Source organism: Typopeltis vanoorti, chromosome 10 (assembly GCF_054136105.1).
Source record: "Typopeltis vanoorti isolate ZY-2024b chromosome 10, IOZ_Tvanoo_1.0, whole genome shotgun sequence".
NCBI lineage: Eukaryota > Metazoa > Arthropoda > Arachnida > Uropygi > Thelyphonidae > Typopeltis > Typopeltis vanoorti.
Window position 1 is genome coordinate 98,916,481 of NC_143558.1, and position 24,639 is coordinate 98,941,119.

At 36.5% G+C, this 24,639-nt stretch overlaps 1 protein-coding gene across 2 annotated transcripts in view; it reads left to right on the forward strand.

The window, feature by feature from the left end:
- Positions 1-24,639, forward strand: part of LOC150102626 (ubiquitin thioesterase OTUB1) — a 120,971-nt gene that overhangs the window by 72,356 nt on the left and 23,976 nt on the right. For both annotated transcript variants that reach the window (XM_090399018.1, XM_090399019.1), the window contains exons 5-6: positions 7,667-7,751; positions 18,225-18,328. In XM_090399018.1, the coding sequence (XP_090255144.1) occupies positions 7,667-7,751; positions 18,225-18,328 (189 nt within the window). The remainder of the gene's footprint in view (positions 1-7,666; positions 7,752-18,224; positions 18,329-24,639) is intronic.

Genomic DNA, 24,639 nt, shown 5'->3' on the forward strand with positions numbered 1-24,639 from the left:
CCTACTTTCTCTTTCAAGATTAACACCTTTTTATTTTTAATTTGCTTATATGAAAAATTTCCAAGGAAAAATTATGAGCCATTTAAAAATCAACTTGCCATATTTAATTCTCTAATTAAAGCTGTAAAGTCAATATGGCTCTGATGGAACATTTAATATCTTATAAACATCTAATATGAAAATTTTCATGATATATATATATATATATATATATATATATATATATATATATATATATATATATATATATGAGTTCCAAAGTTTCTTTCTTTTCTCTTCCACCTCTTATTCTAGATACTTTTGCACATTGTAATAGCTAAAAACTTTTACATGCCTTTCTTTCTTTATGAAAGACTACTAATGGAATTTTTGATTAATTTGTTCCAGAAATTCTTCCACCTCTCTCTCTCTCTCTCTCAGATCTGTGTGTATATACATTGACGGTCTATAGACTACAAAGCTGGTGATTATGAGAGGTTCAGATTAGCTTAGCACAGTGCCATGCCATAAGAAACTGCAGAGAATGGATGTCTGTAATGCCTGTAAAAGAATCAAGGGTTAAGGAAAGCAGCATTGTATTGCATAGGTCAGGAAGATAAATCAGGTGGTTGTTGAATGGATGACTTACTAAAGAATTTGCCAAAAAAAATAGAGAATGCTGTGGAGGATATATAAGGAGAAAGTGATTAGAGCATATGAATTCAAATCACAGGGAAGAAGGGTGACCAGCATGGAGAGGAAGGCAAAGTTAGATTATGAGAAGAAATTAAAAAAGAAATCTTTAAGCATGTTAAAAAAGAAATCCTTAAGTCTTTCTTTTATTCACCACACAGTGAAGAAACTATTGAGGATTTCTTTTTTAATTTCTAAACGATGATTGTACTCAGGTGATGGGAGCAGCAGAAATAGTTGAAATACTAAGTGATCTCTTTGCAAATGGGAAGCAAAAGGCAGGTGCTATAAAAACACTGGTTCATCAAGCCCACTCCTTTGCGAACGCATAGCTAAAGTGTTAAAACCATTAAATATTTGTGTTGTCTTTCGACCCATCAGCAAAATCTCCACATTCCTCATGTCTCCAATGGACAAGCTCCCACATCTCAGCTATCCAGGTGTCCACCAGATTCCCTGCTCTTGTGGGTTATCATATTTTGGACAAACAGGAAGATATGCTATCCGGTTAGAAGAACACAAGTCAGTTCCTCATGGAATGGCTTTACAAAGAAAAATGTGAAATGTTACTTCACTCCCCTAACTTAAACATATCCGATGGTCTATGTCTATCCCCTTTGTGGGAGATAGTACTCTATAAATCAGCTAATCTTTCCTAACTTTTGTAATTGCGCGTGCACACACAAATTTTTTTAAAATACGTTTAGGAAATTCAAGGACTGTTTTTAGTTATCTTACTTTAGCTACTTAGGTGGCACCTTGTGAATATCAGTTATTGTTTAATTAGACTTTGTACTTGTACTGAGGATGCCTGTGATACTTCACAGGCATCCTCAGTACAAGTACAGGCATCTAGCATGTATTTCTGGTACCTAATTAGGTACCAGAAATACAAGGGTGGTCTGAACAGTTCTTGGCCTAATAAAGAATATTTTACGTGAGTTATTTCCATTATTATAATTAAGTAATGATGCATATAGATCAGAAGGTAACCGAGAGGAGGTGATCAGCATAGTGTTCTTGGGTTCTGTATTTGGGTTGTTGTTTAGTTTGTATACTAATGATATTTGGAACAAATTGGGGTAGGGATTAATCCATTGGTTGATCTACATAGACTGGTAGTTTCGACAAAGAGTATTGCTGCTAATTCACTTTGTCACAGTGTAAAGTTATGCATTTTGGGATGAAAATGCTACAGGCTGTGTATGGAATTTGTTTATATCTGATGGAGGATGGATAGCCTCTACTATTCCTTCTAGTATTCAACAAAGCTTTTTTTTTCTCCACCAGTCCCCTTCTATATATCATTGGTCACCGATGTTGACAAGAAATTGATAAGGCTGTGAATTTAGGCGTAATGATGGGCAGAGTTGAAGTTCAGAGGAAATAATGTGTGGATGCAACAACTCAAAAGATCACTTGGATGTTGAGAAACACTAATAAACATATAAAAACTTATTATGGTTTTGATATGATTACATCTGGACTTCATTATCTTCATCAAATTCCTGATATGTACACTTGACGATTCTATGATAGTACTACATGAAAGTTTAAATTTTTACTAACTTTCTTTCAACAATTTCATCCAAATTAGTCTTATCTGTCATGACTTCAGTGCTGAACAGATCTAATATTCTGGTATTCTAAGCCATTTTGAACTGTATCAGTTCACCTCATCTTGTCTTTCCTATGGGTCTTTTTCTTGCTATCTTGTTATCAAGCACTTGCTTGCTAATATTCTCTTTCTGTCTCTCCCTCCCTCCCATTCTGTTGAAGTGATCATACAACCTGAGATTATCACATATTCCTGAATACCAAAAGTGTCAAGTTTCTTAATGCCTTCATTTTTAATGTGATTCTGCCATTTATTTATTCTCCTAATTTTCTCAGAACTCTCATATCTGTGATTTCTAATTGTTGTATGACTGCTTTGCAGCTCTCAGATTCATAAGTTAAAATTGGTTTGAACACTTTTGTATGCAACTGATTTAGTATTTTGACTGAATTCATGCTGTATATACTGAACATATGTCAAAAATGGAGCAAAATAAGTACAACATAGTGACACATTTGGACTATTATGTACAAATTTGAAGTACTTTGAACCATCACAACCAAACTACCACCTAGGGAAAAAGATAAAGATGATTGTTTGTTTTACTACTGAGGTAACTATGAAGAGCTCAGTTGTGTTGGAAGTACAAATACCATATATTTGCTGGCCTGGTTGGCCGAGTGGTTAGCTTACCCACTCTCCAGCCAACAGGCTGGTGTAAGACCACCTCCCTGCTTACTGAAGGGCTGAAGTGGCTTGAAAAAGTTTCATGTTTGATCTCTAGAGCAGTGTTTCTGAATTATTTAAAAAAAATTAATAAATTAAAAATAGAAAAAAAAATCTTAGCTCATCTTTGGTGCAAAATGTGCTACAGGTTTACAAATAACCTTTCCTGGGTGGGAGCAACATTAAAAAAAAAAAAAAAACTGCATCTAGATTATCTAACAGCAGTAATAATCTTCATGCAGAAGTTATAGATAAATGTTACCTTCAAAAATAAACAATTTAACTAGGTTTTAGAGAATACTATACCATATATTGAATTGAAGCAATATTGAAAGCTAATTTCCATTGCTTGAGGATTCTGACTGTACACGATTCTGAATTGTGTATATGTTCATACTGTCACAGGCAAATTGAATTTCATCACAGAAGATGTTGAAACTGTCAATGATTACTCTTGAGCCAGTGACAAAATTCCATCTGTTGGGCATGGTATCCACGTTATCAAGGTACTGAAGATGATGTACTAGTCATAGATAAAAGGCACCATGCTTAAAATTAAGAATCTGCTGTACATATTTTCTTATTTCAGGCATCTAGCATGTATTTCTGGTACCTAATTAGGTACCAGAAATACAAGGGTGGTCTGAACAGTTCTTGGCCTCGACCATAGATTGTAACACTATCGGCAAGTTTTTTTTTTTTCTAAATTCGTACATCTGTCATAAGCATCCATGTGAAATTCTATGTCATTCTATCAAGTAGTTTGTTTTATACAGCTGTCTGAAGCAAAAATGTTATCTGTATTCCTTGAAATAGATAAAATTAAGTATCGTGCGGTTATAAATTCTTTGTAAAAGAAGGTTTAACGCCAAAAGAAATTCATTTGAAGTTCATAAAAGTTTATAGGCACTCTTCTCCTTCATTTTCGACAATTAAGAAATGGGCTGCCGAGTTTAAACATGGCCGTATCAGCCTTGAAGATGATCCACGTGAAGGACGTCCAAAAAGTGTAACAATACCAGAAATCATTGAACAAGTGCATGATATGCCATTGGATGACTGGTGAGTCAAAGTGCGTGAAATTGCTGAGACTATAGCATTTCAAAAGAACATGTAGGATATATTTTGCATAAAGAATTGCAAATGAAAAAACTTGGCGACCAAGATTGATGCTGCGCTTGCTCCCAGCAGATCAAAAACACAATCGCATGAAAATCTCTGAACAGTGCTTGGAGCGTTTTAACAAGAATAAAACTGATTTTGTGCATTGCTTTATTACCGTGGATGAAACCTGGAGTCACCATTACACACCAAAATCCAAACAGCAATCAAAACAGTGGACAGAAGCCGGTTGTTCAGCACCGAGGAAGACAAAGTCGGTTCCATCAGCAGGAAAGGTCAGAGCATCAGTGTTTTAGGATGCTAAAGGCATTTTGTTTATTAATTTTCTTGAAAAGGGTAAAAACAATAACCGGGGAATATTATTCCGATCTTTTAACCTGACTAGACAAAAAAATTCACGAGAAAAGACCTGGTTTGCAGAAGAAAAAAATCATCTTTCATCAGTACAATTCACCTGCCCACAAAGATGTTTTGGCAATGGGAAAATTAAGGGATCTGCACTATGAACTGTTGGAACATCCACCCTATTCCCCAGATTTGGCTCCCTCTGACTTCTATATCTTCACTCGTTGGTCAACATTTTTCTTCGAATCAAGAGGAGATTGCAACTGTAGAGGGGTATTTTGCAGATCTTACTGAGAACCACAACAGGGACGGTATAATGGTGCTAGAGCATCGTTGGAATAAATGTATTAGTCTTAAGGGAGATAATGTTGAAAAATAAAAATAATTTTGAAAGTATAAATTCATTTTTTCATTGTTAGGCCGAGAACTTTTCCGACTACCCTCGTATATGCTGTTAAACACTTAATTATCTTAAATTAGGGTCCCAACAAAATGATCTTAACTGGGGCCCACATTTGCTACTGCCAGTACTACTCACATAAAGCAATATTCTTCATTCTTCTAGTAGTAAGACTTATACGTTGGTTAGACATAACTGGTAATTAATTTACGGAATTAACAACGCATATAAAGTATATTAATTAAAGATAATTTTAATGAATCACTTCTATATTTCGGCAATGTCACATTGCCATCTTCAGGAACATAAAGATATGGTATGTGCACTAAGGAACTAACAAAGCAAATGAGGAAGAAAGTAAGAAACTAATTTTGTTCCTAAAGTCCTAATGGTGCCCTCTTGCGGGCTAATTTGGTAGTCTTGGCAGTTGGGCTGAAGTTCTCATAATGAAAGTCTCCCAAATTTGGGGCAGTTTCATGCACCCAAATTTGTTGAGGTTAGGAACGTTTTTTAGAGCTGCTGAAGATTCTTTGAATAATCTTTCGTATTTAAACTTGCTGCGATGGATTATTTTTGTTTTCTTCCAACGAATTTTATGGTGGGTATCTAAGGCATGGTCTGCCAGCCCAGAGCGGCTGTATTGGTGAAACCGGATGTATTCTTGGTGTTCTGAAATCCTGATATTTGTTGTTCTGCCTGTTTGGCCAAAGTAGGACAATTTGCAGCTGCAAGGGTCCTGGTATACACCAGGTAGGTCTAGGGGAAGTGGTTGGTCTTTGGTAGAGCGGATAAAGGATGCCAACTTTTTATATGGTCTGTAACAGGAAGTAAGGTCATATTTTTTTTTTTTTTTTTTTTTTTTTTCCCCAGAGTCGATTATATGGACTCCCAAAAATACATAAACAAAATGTGCCATTGCGTCCCATAGTGGATGGCATTGATTCCCCCACATATAAATTAGCCAAACATTTAGCCAAAACGCTCACACACTACACTGGCAACACACCATCACACATAAAAAACTCGGCCCACTTTAAAGCCAGTATAGAAAACCTCACACTCCAACACACTGACATAATGGTCAGTTTTGACGTCTCCTCCCTATTCACTAATGTCCCACTCAAAGAAACCCTTGAGCTCATCCAAGCCAAGTTTCCTCCCGATATCTCAGCCCTATTTCAGTTCACAATGAACTCAGGCTATTTCGTTTGGCAAGGAAAGTTCTACAAACAGATAGAGGGGACAGCCATGGGTTCACCACTTTTCCCACCCTTGGCCAATTTCTTTATGGAGACATTTGAAGAGAAAGCCTTAAACTCCGCCCCACATAAACCCACTATTTGGCTTCGTTATGTGGATGATGTGTTTGCTATTTGGCCACATGGCTCAGACACACTCCACTCCTTCCTAACACACTTAAACAACCAACATCCCAGAGTCCAGTTCACCTTAGAAAAAGAGGAAAACAACACCCTCCCCTTCCTAGACACTTTAATCACCCGCCAGCTTGATGGATCTTTGGTTTTCTCTGTTTACAGAAAACCCACCCACACTGGCAGATACATTCACCAGCAATTCCCCCCCCCCCCCTCACAACAATATGGGGTGATAAAAACACTATATAACAGGGCAAAATTAATCTGCTCAGATGACAAGGCCCTGACTATGGAACTAAACCACATCCTCAACACTTTCTTAGCCAATGGCTATAACCCCAAAAAAATCCAAAAAATACTAAAACCTGTAAACCATAACCCCCTCCCCCCCCCCCACAATAAAGACTACACCAAGTCTATCACTATCCCCTACATCCAGGGCACCTCTGAAAAAATAACTAATATCCTCAAAAAAATATGACCTTACTTCCTGTTACAGACCATATAAAAAGTTGGCATCCCTTATCCGCTCTACCAAAGACCAACCACTTCCCCTAGACCTACCTGGTGTATACCAGGTCCCTTGCAGCTGCAAATTGTCCTACTTTGGCCAAACAGGCAGAACAACAAATATCAGGATTTCAGAACACCAAGACTACATCCGGTTTCACCAATACAGCCGCTCTGGGCTGGCAGACCATGCCTTAGATACCCACCATAAAATTCGTTGGAAGAAAACAAAAATAATCCATCGCAGCAAGTTTAAATACGAAAGATTATTCAAAGAATCTTCAGCAGCTCTAAAAAAACGTTCCTAACCTCAACAAATTTGGGTGCATGAAACTGCCCCAAATTTGGGAGACTTTCATTATGAGAACTTCAGCCCAACTGCCAAGACTACCAAATTAGCCCGCAAGAGGGCACCATTAGGACTTTAGGAACAAAATTAGTTTCTTACTTTCTTCCTCATTTGCTTTGTTAGTTCCTTAGTGCACATACCATATCTTTATGTTCCTGAAGATGGCAATGTGACATTGCCGAAATATAGAAGTGATTCATTAAAGTTATCTTTAATTAATATACTTTATATGCGTTGTTAATTCCGTAAATTAATTACCAATATTCTTCATGTATGGTAGCACTACTTTATAGTGAAGCATCTGCTGTTGCTTTACTGTAATACCTTTTAATTACCTTAGATTTTAAAAGTATTTTCATTTTTTGTCTCTTAAAAAATTCAAACAGTGCATGCTGTTTTACCTTCTATGACAATCTTGTAAAAGATTGGCTCATTGCTTAAGTGATAACATGAGAAATACACAATCCTTTGTATACTACTTGATTCCTCTTCTATTCCCAGTGCTGTATTTTTTGCAGATCTTACTTTCAGAACACCCTTACCTATAGATATATGCCACATATACATAAACATTACACTTTTATATTTGCATACAAATGTTTTTGCAGGTTTAAAGGAATCGCTGCTAAAAGTAAAGATGATCTTGTTTCTCTGGGATTTCCTCAGTTTACCATTGAAGACTTCCATGATGTTGTGAGTACAATTATAGTTAATGTTTGTTTTAAAAAACAAACTTTAAAATTGAAGTTTTCCTGAATATATTTTTTATTATAAAAATTGCATAATTACTCTCACTACTCTATTATTATTATTATTATTGTATGTCATTAAGATGAGTAATATGACAAAAATAAATTTCAACGACAACCAAAAAAAAACTACTACTAATTTAAAATTGATTCATCCATTATTGGATAAGTCAGTTTTAAATTAATGCTACATGGGTTTAAAATAGTGACAAATTTACAATTTTAGATACTTAAAGAAGTATATGATTTCTTTTTATTGGCTACATTAACAAAGAAAAGTAAAAGCTGTTGAAAGTTTTTACACTTGGTTATACTATAAATTAAAGATGCCAAGAAGTTATATTCTTGGTTTCATCCTTTATTCAAGTGTAAGCAAACAAAGTTTGCACCTGAAGCCACTTCAGGACTAGGCTACTTGTTTATATATATATATAAACAAGTATGCCTTAGTATCCCTCAATGTAATGCACAAAACCTTACGGACATGTATAATGCTATGCATAATGGCCACTACTCAGACCAGTTTTGACCTTTATTGAGATCTCATTACCCCAGACCCATAAGTGATACTAAGGTTGAAGTAATGCAGAAGGTGTTACACCTTATTACTAAAATACTTTGGATTAGAGATGTTGAAAGTTTTTCCTTGGTTATACTATAAATTAAAGATGCGAAGAAGCTATATTCTTGGATACTAAGGCAATTGATGTGAAGTCATTAGCCTTTATATACAAGTAGCCCAGTCGTTAAGTGACTTTGTAAATTCTTTCTTTTAGGGTTACACGGTGATCAGCCACCCCCCCCCCCCCCCACCCCCCCCCCCCCCCACCCCCCCCCCCCCCCACCCCCCCCCCCCCCCACCCCCCCCCCCCCCCACCCCCCCCCCCCCCCACCCCCCCCCCCCCCCACCCCCCCCCCCCCCCACCCCCCCCCCCCCCCACCCCCCCCCCCCCCCACCCCCCCCCCCCCCCACCCCCCCCCCCCCCCACCCCCCCCCCCCCCCACCCCCCCCCCCCCCCACCCCCCCCCCCCCCCACCCCCCCCCCCCCCCACCCCCCCCCCCCCCCACCCCCCCCCCCCCCCACCCCCCCCCCCCCCCACCCCCCCCCCCCCCCACCCCCCCCCCCCCCCACCCCCCCCCCCCCCCACCCCCCCCCCCCCCCACCCCCCCCCCCCCCCACCCCCCCCCCCCCCCACCCCCCCCCCCCCCCACCCCCCCCCCCCCCCACCCCCCCCCCCCCCCACCCCCCCCCCCCCCCACCCCCCCCCCCCCCCACCCCCCCCCCCCCCCACAGGAAGATTAACAGATCCGTCACTTAATTCACATTTTCGTCTTACACATCCCACTCCTTCTTCCTTGAATTGGGGTCAGAACATCTCCGCTTGGCCTTTATCCACGTGGTTACTCATAGAGGTCATCCTACTTGGCTTTTCCGAACGTCTGGCGATGTGCCCACATTTGTCTGGTTCTGATGCCAGTAGTCTTTATCAGAGTTGCCAGCTCAGGAATTCCGTCTCCTGAGGAAGTAGCTAGTCAAGGCGCTGGAACTGTGGGTGCCGACATCTAACATCTCAGGGTGATCCAGAATCCATCAGAAGGAAAGAGAGGGGCCCAACGTCCAACCACGTAAAACACCCGGAAAGGGTCAGGAGAATAAGACAAAAAGCCCTGAGGAGGGGAGCAAACCCCTTTTATTCTGAATTCTTGGCACCCTCTTTACTGCCATGTTCTTCTGCACGGCACTCATCTCCTTTGTCTGCGAGATGATCTGGTATACTGCATCTCCATGTGTAGTGTCTTCATGGGAAAACGAACTAGCGCCGCTTTCTGTGTAAATGCTTATGCCTCAAGCCAAACGTTCACCCGAACGAACCCGCCTGCATACTTTAGACTTTTGTTTACACTTTGATAAACATTTCATTTCACATAGAATACCCTTTTATAGTTACATTTTACAAACTCAAAATCTTTACTTAGATTTGAATAAACAAGTTTTCTTTTATGATTCTACATTTTAAGGTATTTACAATCCTTTTGATAGCTAAAGTACAAGTTTCTCCTTGTTGAGATGTTAGACTTGTTAAATCCTGAATGAATGAATTTTTTTTTTTTCTTTCTAAATTCTCCCATTCAAGATCTAACACCAGGGAGGGCAGACAGTCATTGGCTTCTAGTTCCATTGTAAAGTGGATTTTTGGGTGCTGGCTATTTAGATGCACTAAAAATGTATTCAATGTGTCTGAGCCATGTGGCCAAATAGCAAACACATCATCAACATAGCATAGCCAGAGACTAGGTTTGTGAGTGGCTGTATTGATAGCTAGCTTTTCCAGATGTTCAGTTTATAGGTTGGCTAAGGGGGGAAGAAAGGAGGGTATCCCATAGCTGTCCAATATAATTGTTTGTCTATTTTCCCTTTCCATGCAAAATAACCTGCCTGTACTGTGAATTTAAATAGCTGAAATATATCAGGGGAAAATTGTGAATTTAGTAAATTAAGGGTTTCAGTTAATGGTGCATTCTTGAATAGTGAGGTGATATCAAAACTCACCATTAAGTCTGAACCTTTTAAGGTGTGGTTTTCTGAAATACTTTTTATTTGGGTAGAATTTTTAACAAAAGAGGGAGAATTGTTTGTGAAAGTGGCTAGTAATTTGGCTAAATGTTTATCAAGTTTATATGTAGGACTGTTTGTACTACCTACAATAGGGTGTAAAGGTGTACCTTGTTTGTGAATTTTTGGAGCTATATATCCTGGGTGTTTTAGCATGGAAGGGCTTGAGTTTGTTGACTGTTTCTTTAGGCCAGGAAGTGACTTTGTTCAATAATTTGCAAATCTTATTCTTTTGTGAGTTGTTGGGATCCCCATCTATAATTTGGTATGTTGATTTGGAGAAGTACTTGCATTTTGCTTTCATATTCTGTTGTATCCATCACCACAGTTGCATTTCCTTTGTCTGATTTGATTATGGTAATGTGGTTATTATTGTATAGCTCTTTTAGAGCCATGATTTCTTTATGTGGGATATTATATTTGGGAAGCTTAGAATGGACTAGGAAGCCATTATTTCGGCTTTTGGAACTTCTTTAGGAGCAACGGTAAATGTCTCCAACTTAACGCACTTGTGGCTTCTTTGGTTGACGTTACTGATGATAAGTTCATAGCAATGCCATCTTGGTGTAATTGTGGCTGCTGCATAGCAATGCATTGTTGGAGGATTTTCAAATTTCTTCTGGTGCCAGTTTTTAATTTTGCCAAATTCTTTGTTGGCTGTAGAGTCGGAGATGCTGTCCAGGATATCCCATAGTTCCGGCTTCAAAATGTTTTATTTTGAAGAATTTATTTTAGATAATTCTTGGTGAATAGCGTATAACTGTTCCTGTATGTTTGGCTTTGGCCGAGTGGAACTTGTTCTTAATTTTTATGCACTTTGGTATTAAATTGGTGTCTCGGCATCTTTTTAAGAAGGCTAACCTGTTCAGTTGCCGCGCCAATTTTACCTTCCACTTATCGTATTGTCGTGCCTTGCGTACGATATCGTCTCCATGAAAGATTCCCAACTGTGTTGAAAGGCTTATGTGTTCGTCACACATGTTGATTGGATTTTAACAGTATAGATGCAAACACAGATTGATAAGAAAATAACTATATATTGACTTAATTGCTAATATTTCGCTGGTATTCTATCCAGCATCTTTAGAGCACACAAACAAAGTTTGTTAGTAGTCGAGATAACTGCAATCCGGTGTAACAGTGGGACTAGTATGAGCAATTGTAGTGTGCAACACAAAGACTAAAGTCCTAATTAGGCAACAAACTAAGTTGGGGGGGGGGGGGGGGAATGAGAGAAAAAGCAAGTATTAATTTATTCTTAGGATGACTATCTCCCAAATCGTTGGTAGATTTATACAGCCATACTTGTTGAGGTTTGGAGTATGTTTCAAGGCTTCTGTTGATTCCAGAAACAACTTCAATTGATCCTGTGTGTGTGTGTGCTGGGGGTATCCAAAGCATGGTCTGCTAGACCCGACTTGCCATAATGAAAGGGCTGGATATATTTTTTGTGTTCACTGAGGCGGATGGCCACAGTTCTTCCTGTCTGTCCATAGTAGGCTTGATGACATGAACAGGGCACTGGATAAAATATTTTATCCAGTGCCCTGGATAAAATTTTATAAAACATTTTATAAAATGTTTTCAAGTCAATAAATAGTTATTTTTTTATCAATCTGTGTTCACATCTGTACTGTTAAAATCCAATCAACATGTGCGACGAACACATAAGCCTTTCACACACCTGCCTTTGAGAACATAGAAATACACCTGCCACCACAGTTATGGTAAGTCAGGTCTTGCTGACCATGAGTGGATATATTGCTCAGAATCAAATGGAAAGAAAAAAAAATACTCTGCTTCTCCACAGCAAATGCAAACTTGAAAACATTTTTTAGAATCAGCAGCAGATTTAAAAAAAAAAAAAACTATCTGAATAAATATATAAATCTAAATAACTATAGTTGTGTTCAACTTCTCAGGTTATGGGAATCCTTAACTGTAAGGCTCCTTTCACAACAGTCAAGGCTGGCTAAATAGCACCCATAGTGAGTATCCCTCACAGGACTTTAGGTTTCTAGTTTAACTTCTTCCACGTATTGTTTTGTGTGTGTTATTACAATTTTTATATTATATCTCAGAAGATGTCTGACAGAGATGAAATATTGCAATGACTAAACCTGTGTTTATTTAATGCTCTGTGTCATACATATATTGATTCAATGAAATCTAATTACAATTTTTTAAACCTAATATTTCATTTGGGAATTTTACAACACTACAAAAGCATACAAAAAATTAATATAGTATAATTTTAAAACATTTCATAACAGTGAACTGCCTTTATATATTAATAAAAATGTTGTTTATAGGACTTTTCGTCACTGTCCTAACTTAACAGCAGTGGTCAATGTCTATCCCTTTTGTGGAAGATAGTACTTTTTAAATCAGCCAATCTTTCCTAACTTTACATTGTCTAAATGTGTATAATTAAAAAAAAGTTAGGAAATTATTGACCTTTTATAGTTATTTTACATTAGTTACTTAGCTGGCACTTTTTAGAATTGTCTGTTAATGTTTAATTGCTATTCTGCAATCTTGTACTGATGATGCCTATGATACTTAGGTGAAAATTCTATGTTAATCAAGTTTTTTAAGTGAGTTTTCTTCCAGTGTTATAATTCTTTTCAAGAGCACCTAAAGCAGGTAACCACCATCTTGAAAAACTTAGTTGTCTGAAAATGCAAATAAGAAACCAAAAAAAAGCTACAACTTGTCTCATGAAACTCTTTTACTGTTTGGCTATTCATCTATGCACAAAACTCTGTAGTTACAATTATGCATTTCACCTAATTTGAAAAATCAAAACTTTGATAGATAGAAAAATTACTATTTGTAGCTGTGCACAAATGCCCTCCCATAAGGATGTGAAAGCTGTTTTTATTTTAAAATAACTCAGTTTATTTTATTTTATTATTTTATGTAGTTTATTAACTTTATTTTAATAATTTACAGTATAATAATAAAGTCTTAATATGTATATGCATACATAAAATAACTCTCAATACATAAAGGATTTTTTTTTATATACAGGATTTTCCAAAAAAAAAAAAAAAAAAAAAAAAAAAAACTGTTAAATACAGCATTTAATATTTATGCACTAATACTAAATTTGAATATTATGCATTACTAATTTACTAATCTAGTTAGTTATATTGCTAAAATGCGATACTAAATTTAATAACACTGAAAAAATTAAGATATTGTGAATTAATTTGCTGGCCTGGTTGGCTGAGTGGTTAGCATATCTGCTCTCCAACCAGTAGGTGTTCTGATATATGCTTGTGTTTGTCTTAGGTGAGAGGTGTATTTCATTGCTCAGTGTGAGCTGCCACTTATTGGAGGCCTGAAGTGGCTTCAAAGAGTTCCATGTTTGGTCTCTAGAGCAGGATTTTCTATGTAAAAAAAAAAAAATACAAATACAAAATAATATATAAAATTAATAAAAATGGAGGTAGAAAATCCTTAGCCTGCCCACAAGTTTGTAAAACTTGTGGGCAGGCTAAGGTTTACAAAGAAACCTTTCATAGGTGGGAGCCACATAAAAAAAGAATTTTTTTAAAAAATGAGAATGCTGTGAATGACAGGAGTATAAAGTTTTTTTTGTTGTTGTTTCAAGCCAGTTAGTATTGAACCATGTATATCTCTTAGCATATATACAATTCCTCATGGGGGGTGAGGATACATACGACAAGACCACATGTTGAATAGAAAAATTGTTCCTTTTCTACCCAACATTGGTTTGTGAAATCTGCATCCAAAATTTGTTGCACAGCATTTTTAATATGCAAGGATTCCTTATTTTGCTAGCAAATGATATCAAGCAAGCTGCATAATTTCCTAACATATCAAGGCTCTATCAGGTGAAAATACATGCTGTTAGAAAGCTACTGAAAGATCTGTGATTTTGTTGATTTATTAAGTGTTTTCTTAGATTTAATTGTGTATTTTAGTATATTATTGTAGTTTTTAGTGTAATTATTATACTACATCATTTTATAACATAATTGCAGAAATATTATTAGTTATTACTACTCTTAAGAATGACACCGAAAACTTGTTGTAACAAGGCAGTATCTAAAGCTCAGGTTGTTGCTACTGAGGAAAGCGTTTATCCTAATGAACAGAAGTACTGCTACAGTGATGATGATAATTTATCTGAGGATAACTTGACATTAGAAATATCTCGATTAAAACAAATTATTAGAAAATTGACACCAGAAAATCGTAAAAGATGGAAAAACATTTGACTAAACTTAGATAAGTAAAAGGATCAGAACAAGAAAAGGCAGGAAAGTACTGAACTTGGTAATCATAATATTAATAACAACAAGGTAAGTCAGTTAAAATCTAAGAAGTGGTATGGTTTATGGTGACTCGATCTGAAAATTTGCAGTTGCTGAAGGAGTCACCACTTCTAGTTTCCAGGGGTGAAAATTAAAAATAAGTTAAACGTAATTGAAAACCAAAAAAGAAAAGTAAAAGAGATGGTAGTTCTAGTAGGTACTAATAATTTAAGTAGTGACAAATATAGTATGAGAGAAGATATGAAAGGTCTGTTGGAAGAAGCGAGAAAGAAATGTGAGAGACTAAAAATGGTACGATTGCTACCCAGATATGACAGTATTGAGTTAAGAAGGAAGGTGATGATAGCAAATAGTTTCATGTGCAGGCTGTGTGGAAGAAATGTGTGGAGTGTGTTTGATGGCAGAGAAAATTTGTATAAGAAGGATGGCCTGCAATTAAATTAATTTGGCATCAGGAAACTGGAGAAATTACTTCTTGGTATGAGATCTAATTCAGAGAGTCCGGGAAACTAGATCATCAAGGGAAGAATGGGAAAAATGTGTATGAAAGTTCAGCTATGGTATGCAAATGTGATAAAGATATGAATGTCTTCGAACATGGTTATGTATGTGGTGAAGGGTGGAAAATATGCTTTGGGTTTGGACACCTTTTAAGTATGTCGGGGGAGGAAAAAGAGAGAATTCTAGAACAAGACTAAATAGATTGCATATCTAATTATAAGAATAGGCTAGGTAGTAATTATTATGTCTATACACGAATGCCAGGAGAATTAAAAACAAAGGGATTGAGTTCATTGCTTTATTGAATACAGCGTGGCCTAAGATTGTAGGGATTAGTTAAACCTGGCTATCAGAATCAGATATGATAACTGGGATTGAGCATAATGAGTATGGTATTTTTAGGAATGACAGAAGAGATAGTGGTGGAGTACTACTAATGATATCAGATGACTTAAGTCCAGTTAGGATAGAAATGCAAGAAAACAATGATGGTAACAGTGTCCCATGTAGTGAGTTGGAGGCCATGTGGTGTGAATTGGAGGCTAACAGAATGAAATGTATGGTGAAGGTGTCACTACAGGCCTGGCAGCTCATTTGCAGGGGATGAAGAAATGCATTGCCAATTTAGCCACATGGGTAACTAAACGAGTGATCTTTATGGGTGACTTTAATTATCCAAATAGTGATTGGGTAGAAGAGAAATCTCATGATAAAAATGAAGAGGGATTTATTGAATTGTTGCAAGACAACTTTCTCAAGCAGCATGTGAAAGAACTTGAGGTCAAAGAATCTTAGATTTGTTCATAATGTCGGGGGGGGGGGGATCTCTGTTAAGAATATGATTATTTTACTACCAGTTTGTGACAATGATCATGCCTTGCTTTCTTGGGAAGTATCTAATTATATTGATGTTCCCATTAGAACAGGATACATGCTGTACTACAAAGCTGGAAATTATGATCAACTTAGGAGAATAGTATCTTTGGCCCCATGGTATCAGTTACTGAATGGGAAAAATATCAGCACTGTATGGGAATCTTTTAAAAAGTGCTTAAATGAGGCATTATCTGAATGTATCCCTAGTGTTCGAAGAATAAATATGTTTGGAATGAAACGGATGTGTAACCTTATTGAGCAAAAGATCTGCTAGAAGATGATGATGTGGAAAGAATATCGTGATAGTAAGAGTGAGAGGAGTTATGAAATATATAAAGCTCAGGCCAGAGAAGTAATGAGTATTGTGTGGAATTAAATCGGAGTATGAAAAAAAATTGGCCATGCAAGCTAAAGGCAATCCAAAAGAATTTTATTGTTATGCTGCAAGCAAAAGAAAGAATGAATGTGAAAAAATTAAAAATAAAGTTATTTTTTATTCAATAAAGTTATTTTTTATTCAGAAGCAAATGAGATTGTTTAGTTAATGAGTGCTCACTTTGCTAAGATATATCAGCCAGGTGTATGTAACATGATGCAGAGTGTTACTGCTACATTAGATGAAGAGTTAGAGGTTCATGAAAATGAGGTTGAAGAGCTGTTGCATAACCTGGATAAGAATTTGTCTATAGATGATATCTGGATTATGGGATATAGATTATGAGGATGGAGTGTGAGTATGTGGATTGCAGACTCTGGTTAACAGGAGAAAGATGGGTGATTTGATAGAGGTCTATAAACTTTTGAATGGATGTTATAGGATATGATCTGATGAAATTTTTCGTTATATGGAAGGTGGGGAGAGGACATGGGGGCATCCGTGGAAGTTAAGTTTGTTCACAAGTCAAGAATGGGATAAAAGCTAGGTTTTTCTCCCAGAGAGAGCAGTGAGTGAGTGGAATAGTTTTCCTTTAGGGGTAGTGAGTGCATCTAGTGTGAATGAATTTAAGTGAAGGTATGACAGCTGGTTTTCGATGATTTATAGCCTCTCTCGATGAGTCCTTGACTCCCTGGAGGTCTCAGATAATAATACAAATAGTACTTTCTGTTTTCTATCAGAAGGGAGAATACAGAAGTGGTTCTTCTGTGTTGAAGTATACACCACATATTCACTTTGGAGAGGTCCTTTCAGGATGTACATATTCATTGTTTAAACTAGAGCTTCAAATTTAATAGTTGCACTTCTTTATATTCCCTGAAATGTGGATTTTGCTTCATCTGAAAATATGACTGTGTTGAGGAAATTATGTATTTTCTATCTTTTCTTGCACAGCATATTAATTCAAAATGGGCTTGCCTATTAGTTTTGGTGATATGCTTGAACAGTCTGCAAATTATAGGAATAAACCAAGGAATGTCTAACTCCAAACTGACATGGGTAGTTGATTTCATCAAAGTGACTCATAAATGTGCCCACTGGTTCCCCCCCCCCCAACATTGCCGGTTTCTTTAAATTGATTATACTATTCCTTGATACATTTATGCTGGTGTTAGCTTTTATAGGTTAGTGATTCATGAGTTGAATTATCGCCATCTTGAACCCTACTAATTGAAATGAGATGGCCATGCCTTTGTACAACACTGTAGTAAAAGCCTAGGTTTACTACGGACATCTTGGGTTGAAAAATATTTGCATGTAAAATACTATTGTTTTGTTTATGGAAATGCTATGGAATTGCCATGCATATTACATTTAGTTAATGAATTTAGTGTTCAATAATTTTAATGAAAGAATGGAAAATAACCCCCTCTCTCTCTCTCTCTCTGATAACAAAGTGACGTTAATATTATAAAATAGTGAAATGAAAGACTGGCACTACATAAAGAAAAAAGTACTATTCTTGCATTTCACTATCTTATAATATACCTTTATAATTATACCAGTTAATGATCATTATAAAATATGTCATTAACAGGTATCTCCATTTCATTAGTTTTGCTGACCTTAAGTATTAGCATATGCTTATATGAAATATATCTCTTATATTATGTTCTTATATTATATTATGATCAGTTATTGTTATAATAGTTATATATATATACATATTAAATATGTTCTAGTTCATGGAAGTATTGAACAAAATAGAAAACCAAATAAGTTTGGAGGAGTTATTGGGCATATTCAATGACCAGGGCTATTCAGATTATATTGTTGTTTATATGAGGTGAGTAATTCACTTTTACACTATAGTTTTCATATTGCTGTTTATTTCCATTTTGTTTTCCTTATCTTAAAAATAAATTCAAATGACAAAATCAAATTCTTGTGAACTTCTTGTTATTTATTAACTTGTTTTTAAATAAAACTGGAATGCTCATTAAAAGTACACCATTTTAAACCAAACTGAAATTTTGCAGAACTTAATTTCTTTGATCCATATTTCAGAATATCGAATTTTGTCAAAAACTCAAAAAAATGTAGAGAACCTAACAGGGCTACTTACCCAGTTGAGTCTATCTCTTCTTGAGGTGCACCTTGTTAGTAGCATTTTTCTTTGTATAAGTGACTGCTATATGCACTCTGGTGGTATAGCATAATGAAAAATCCTGCTGACTTAAAACATTACTTTGTTAAACAAGACTAGAACAGTACAAACATTGACTCAAACAAAATGGGAAGATAGGAATTGGAGTTATCCAGTATTATCAGAAAACATTCATGTTGAATTTCTACTCTGGATGTGAATTAGTCATTACTAATAATATATTCTAATGCAAATATGAGCATAGAGAGGAAGAATACGTGCAACAATGTTGGTATGTTATTGATAGTGATCTGTTAAGAATGGGCAAGGACGCAAAAGTTTACAAGATACTTGAAATAGGATATGATCTCTTTCTATTACTTCTTTGCAATAAATTCATATTAGTATACAACAGCAGATTTGTAGGAAAGTTTTAAAAACATACCAAAGATGAAGAACTTTGACTTCGGTAAGAATACCAAAGATAAATATCAAGAAGGTGGCAAAATGTTCTGTAGGTTAGAAAAAATGCCTAGGAATGAAGGAAAGAGTACTGTAAAAGGAATCAAAGATATTGTCTGCAGGATAAAATATTAGGAATGCTACAAAAAATAAAGAAGATAGAAAACAAAAATCAAACTTTTAGATGTCTATTGAGAAAATTGGAAAAATAAGTGCAACCAAGGAGATGTGTGGCAAAATTGTCTGCAAAAGTAGAAAATTAAAAACCCAGTTTGTACTCAAGAAGCTATCCTGAGGAAGAAAAGAAATTACACAGAAAGATTTTAACCACTAAATCAGTGTTCTCTTAGACAAATGTCGTAGATGGCAAAAAACATTGTGGAGGGCTAGTGAAAAACTTAAAATGGAGGAAAGAATAGGAATCAGATTGACAGATATAAAACAAATGATAAAGATATTCTGGATGTTTTCCAAAAGTTTTAAGACGACTGCACTGCATAATTCAGAATGCTTTGGTTTAGAAGATGAATTAAGGACCTTCCTGTGCTTAATCCTTTGAGCTGTTACCAGTTTTTGTAATATGCTCTCTAAACTTCAACTTTTTGTCCACCATTATCCATAAGTTCTTAGCCTCATCAATTTCCTGCATTCCAGTACCATTTCTGTGATTATACACAGTATGCAACGTTATCAAACTAAAGCATAACCTTACATTTTGTAACTTTAAATTGACTGTCATTAACCTTTGCCCACAATGCCAATTTATTTAAATCATCCTACAGGATATCTACATCACCCATTATTGCTCTCCCTATTTTGAACCATCAGCAAACAACTGAATATCCCCCCCCCCCCCACTTTAAATCTTTTTCTGTATAAAAAAATCAAATTAAAGATTAGTGGTCCTAGTACAGAACCCTGAAGTACTCCACTAGTCATCCTTATTATCCTAGATTCCACTCCACCATATACTGCTCTCTGGCTGATGTCTGTCAGACCCCCCCCCCCCCCTCCCAACCCAAATCCATGCTACCAGCTAGACATCCATTCCTATTTGTTCCAACTTTTCCGTGTGGTATTCTGTCAAATACCTTTGCAAAGTCCAGCAGTATCATGGTATTGCATTTCCTTGATCCAATTCTACTTCTCTTTATTTTAAAATGTGGGTAAATTACTAAGTTAGGACTTATCCCTTACAAAGCCATGCAGTCCACTATAGATTATTGTATCCCTCTCCACTCACTGTTGGATTTTACATTTAATCAACTTTTAAAATACCATAACAACCACTCCTGATATATTAATTGATCTGTAGTTTGCTACTCCTGTCTTGGTGCCACCTTTATTTATTTAATGAAACTATCTTATCCTCTTTTCAGTCCCTCAAAACCTTGCCTAAGCTGAGACTTAGATTGAACAACTTCATCAGATGCAATGCCAGTTCTGTTGCACATTCATGTAGTACATTGGCTGACTTGATTGACATTGATTCAAGTCATCATACATTGTCATTTTTTCCTCTTACTCACTACATAAAAAAAAAAAAAAACTTTTGGATTTACTTTGGCCTGCTTAGCTAATTTTCTTTCATAATCTGATTTGACTTTTCGCATCATCATCATCATCAAATTCCTGATATATATTTACACACACACACACACACACACACACACACACACACACACACACACACACACACACACACCCTCAAGGGGTGTACAGGATATGATAGTACTACATGAAAAATTACATCATTACTAACTTCCTATTTATAATTTTCCTCCAAATCAGCCTATTACCTGTTAAAACTCCAACATTATCAGATCTTATATTTCTATCTTCTAAGGCACTTTTTACATCTTTCCACCAGTATCTTGGTCTTCCTCTGGGTTTTTTTCCTGCCAACCTGGCAGAGAACACTTGTTTTGCTAATCTTTCCTCTCCCATTCAGGTGACCATACCACCCGAGATTAGCTATGCTAATGCATTCCTGGATGCTGACAGTGTCAAGTTCTTTCCTAATATCCTCGATTTTAATATGATATTGCAGTTGATGCCATCTATTCATGCCCCTAATCTTTCTCAGGACTCTCATAGCTGCGGTCTCTAGTCTTTGGTCAAGTATTTTACTTCTAACCCAGCTCTCAGATCCATAAGTTAAAACTGGTTTGAACACTGTCTTTGTATACAGCTTATTTAGTGTTTTGACTAATTTCTCTCTTATTTCATATAAATTTATTCATTTGACTTCCTACCATACCAGCTTTGTTGATTCTATTGTCTATTTCCATATTTAATTTACCATCTTCACTAAAAATCATGCTTAAGTAGCTGAAATGTTTTACTTGTTCTATAGTTTCTCCATTCAAAATGCAGTTGATATTTTCAATGTTTTGGCCTATTTTCATTGTCTTTGTCTTTTTAATGCTGACCTTCATGCCATATCTATTACAACAGTTATTCAATTTAGTCAGGGAATCTTGCAGACTTGTAGCAGATTTATTTAGAAGTATAACATCATCCGCATAAAGCAAATAGCTGAGATTAACATTCTCCAATTTGATATCAGGTTTAATACCACTTTCCTTCATAATGTGATCCATATAGATAATGAATAACAGAGGGGATAATGTACATCCTTGTCTGACACCAGATTTAACATTAAACCATCTTCCTGTACTTCCCTCAATTCTAACTGCTGATTTACAACTCAAATAAAGAATAAGTGTTGCTTGCTATAATTTTCCATTGACACCATATAATTGTAGCGTATTGAATAGCTTCTCTCTTGGTACCTTGTCATATGCTGTTTCCAGATCTACAAAACTAAAAAAAACAGATCTTTGTTATATTCTCACGATTTCTCAACCATCTGTCTTAAAGCGAAAATCTGATCCTGACAGCCTCTATTTGGCCTGAATCCAGCTTGTTCTTCACCAAGCTTTTCTTCCACAATTCTTCTGAACCATTTCTCAAGTATACTGACATAAATCTTACCAGGACCCCTCAGTAGAGAAATACCTCTGTAATTCTCGCATTCAGTTTTATTTCCCTTTTTATGTATGGGTACTGTGAGAGCTCAACTCCAATCATCTGAAATTTGTCCCTCTGTCCAGGCCCTCTGAACTATGCAGTGCAGCCACTGTAAGACTTCTATAACTTCATGCTTGAGCATTTCTGGTCAAATATAATCTACTCCAGCTGCCTTTCCACATTTCAAACTTTTGATGGCTTTTTCTACTTAGAGTATGAATATGCATTCCTGATTGCATGCCTGATCAGTGTTTTTTTATTACTGTGCTGTCATCGATGCTAATTTCATTTAGCAATTTTTTGAAATAATTACTCCATACTTCAAGAATATCTTTTTCTCCAGTTTTCTTTCACCTTTATCATGTCTAATTCCTTTTTTCAGCATTCTTTTCTCCATTACTGAGCTTCAACAACCTCCAGAATATCTTGCCACCTTGTTGATATTTATTTTCTATGTTCTTACCAAAGTCCTCCCATGACTTTTGTTTAGCTAGTTTTACACAGTGTTTAGCTTTCTTACATTTGTCTCTGTATTCTCTAAGAGCTCAAGCTGACTTATTTGCCACGAACTTTTGATGCTTTCTTCTTTTCTTTCTGCCTCTTTAACTTCCTCTGTTTACTATAGAATTCTGATTTTTCTAGCCTTACAGACAACCTCACCACATGCCACTCTGGCCAAATCAGTTAGTGTTTTCTTCAGAGCTTGCCACTGAATCTCCAATTTTTGGTTCTTGTTCTCAAACTCTTTCATTTTTTCTTCAATCATGTTTGTAAATTTTAGTCTACAGTTCAAATCTGAGAGCTGCTCAACTTTTATTCACTTAAAAACTTTCTTATGTGTTCTTCTTTTCAATATGAAGTTCAATTTTATCCTGCTCAAGACTAAATAGTGATCACTTCCAATTTCATATCCTCTGTACACTCTGGTGTCCTGCACCAGGGTGAAAACATCATTATCAACAATAACATAGTCAATGAGACTTTTCTTATTCCTTGCCTATTCTCTCCATGTGAATTTGTGCACACTTTGATGTTGGAACATTGTATTAGTAATAACCAGTCCATGTGCTGAGCAGAAATCCAACAGGTATTTGCCATTATTGTTACTTTGCTCTTTTCTTCAAATTTTCCCAATATATATTTTTGTATGTCTGACAGTCATTTCCTACTTTGCTGTTTAGATCCCCAACAAGGACCAAATTTTCCTTTTTCATTGTGTCAGTTGCTTTTTCTAAAGCCTCAAAAAATTCCTCCACTTCTACCTTAGTAGACCCCTCTGTGGGACCATAGGCACAAATAAGTCTCATTGTCCAGTTCCCTTTCTCATATTTGCCCACATCACTACTTGATATTGTCTGCCATTCAAGAAGATTAGTGTCATATTTCGTGTTGAATACTATGGCTTCTTCTTCTTTTCCCTTGATCTAGCCTGAATATAGCATTTTGTATTTATTGCTCAGAAAGATTTCACCAGTTTTTGTCATTTTGTTTCAGCAACCCCTATTATGTCGATCTGGTACTTATCCAATTCCTCATCTAGCTCCATTTCTTTGCCATTCAGACTTCTTATGTTGATAATACCAATCTTGAACTCTGTTGATGTTGAGTTGGGGTGGGTTTTAGGATTTGTTTCAGTAGCTGACTTTTCGCTGTTTGCACTGGTTCCCTCATGAAAACAACGGGGACCTTGTTTAACTGGGCGGCGCCCCAGCCATCATGAAATTCTGTCATGTTGTACAATCATTTTTTATTTTGGTTTAAGCCAATAAGAATACAATTTGGTCAGCTAAATCCCAAATTGCCAGCCCATCCTCATTCGTTCAGTATCCAGGTAGATACCTAACAGGGTTCTCCACGAGAAGGTGAGGATTGGACATTAGGTCAGAAGCCCTGATCTGTTCTCTGCATTCCTTTAAAGGCTATATGAAGGTCTCCTCTCAGTTATATAGCTTTGACCCTTAAGCACCCCTTTTGGCCTTTCTTACCAATACTATTCACCCTTGTTGCTTGTGCTTCCTGCTGCTCATGAGTATGCTTATCACCTTCTATATATTTCCTCCAGTGTTTTTTTGCAGTTCTTGCTTTATATCACTACTGACCTACTTAATCCTCATCTAGTTTATTCTCCTGACCTTAGGTATGCAGTCTGATAATTGCTTCTCTTAAACCGTCCCAGACCACCTCCAATGCACTATTGTTGTTCTTTCCTTGCAGCTTCTCAAGCTATGACACTGCCTAAGATGCCTCGTAGGTCTGTCATAATTACCAGCTTTATAGTTCACCATAAACCCTTTCTTGACAAAGAATTCCACTGTTAAGAAATTTCCCAGAACAAGATTGCATGGTCAGTCTTCCCAATTGGGGGCAGAGTGTACCTTGGTTATGGATATATCTTCTGATGCTATTACCAGATCCAGCACTCAGGCCCTTGGTTCCTTCTATAACATGTTGTTTCAGGTAATTATCAGGCATTTCTTCAAGATAAATAATATATATATATCAGAAGAATAGAGGAC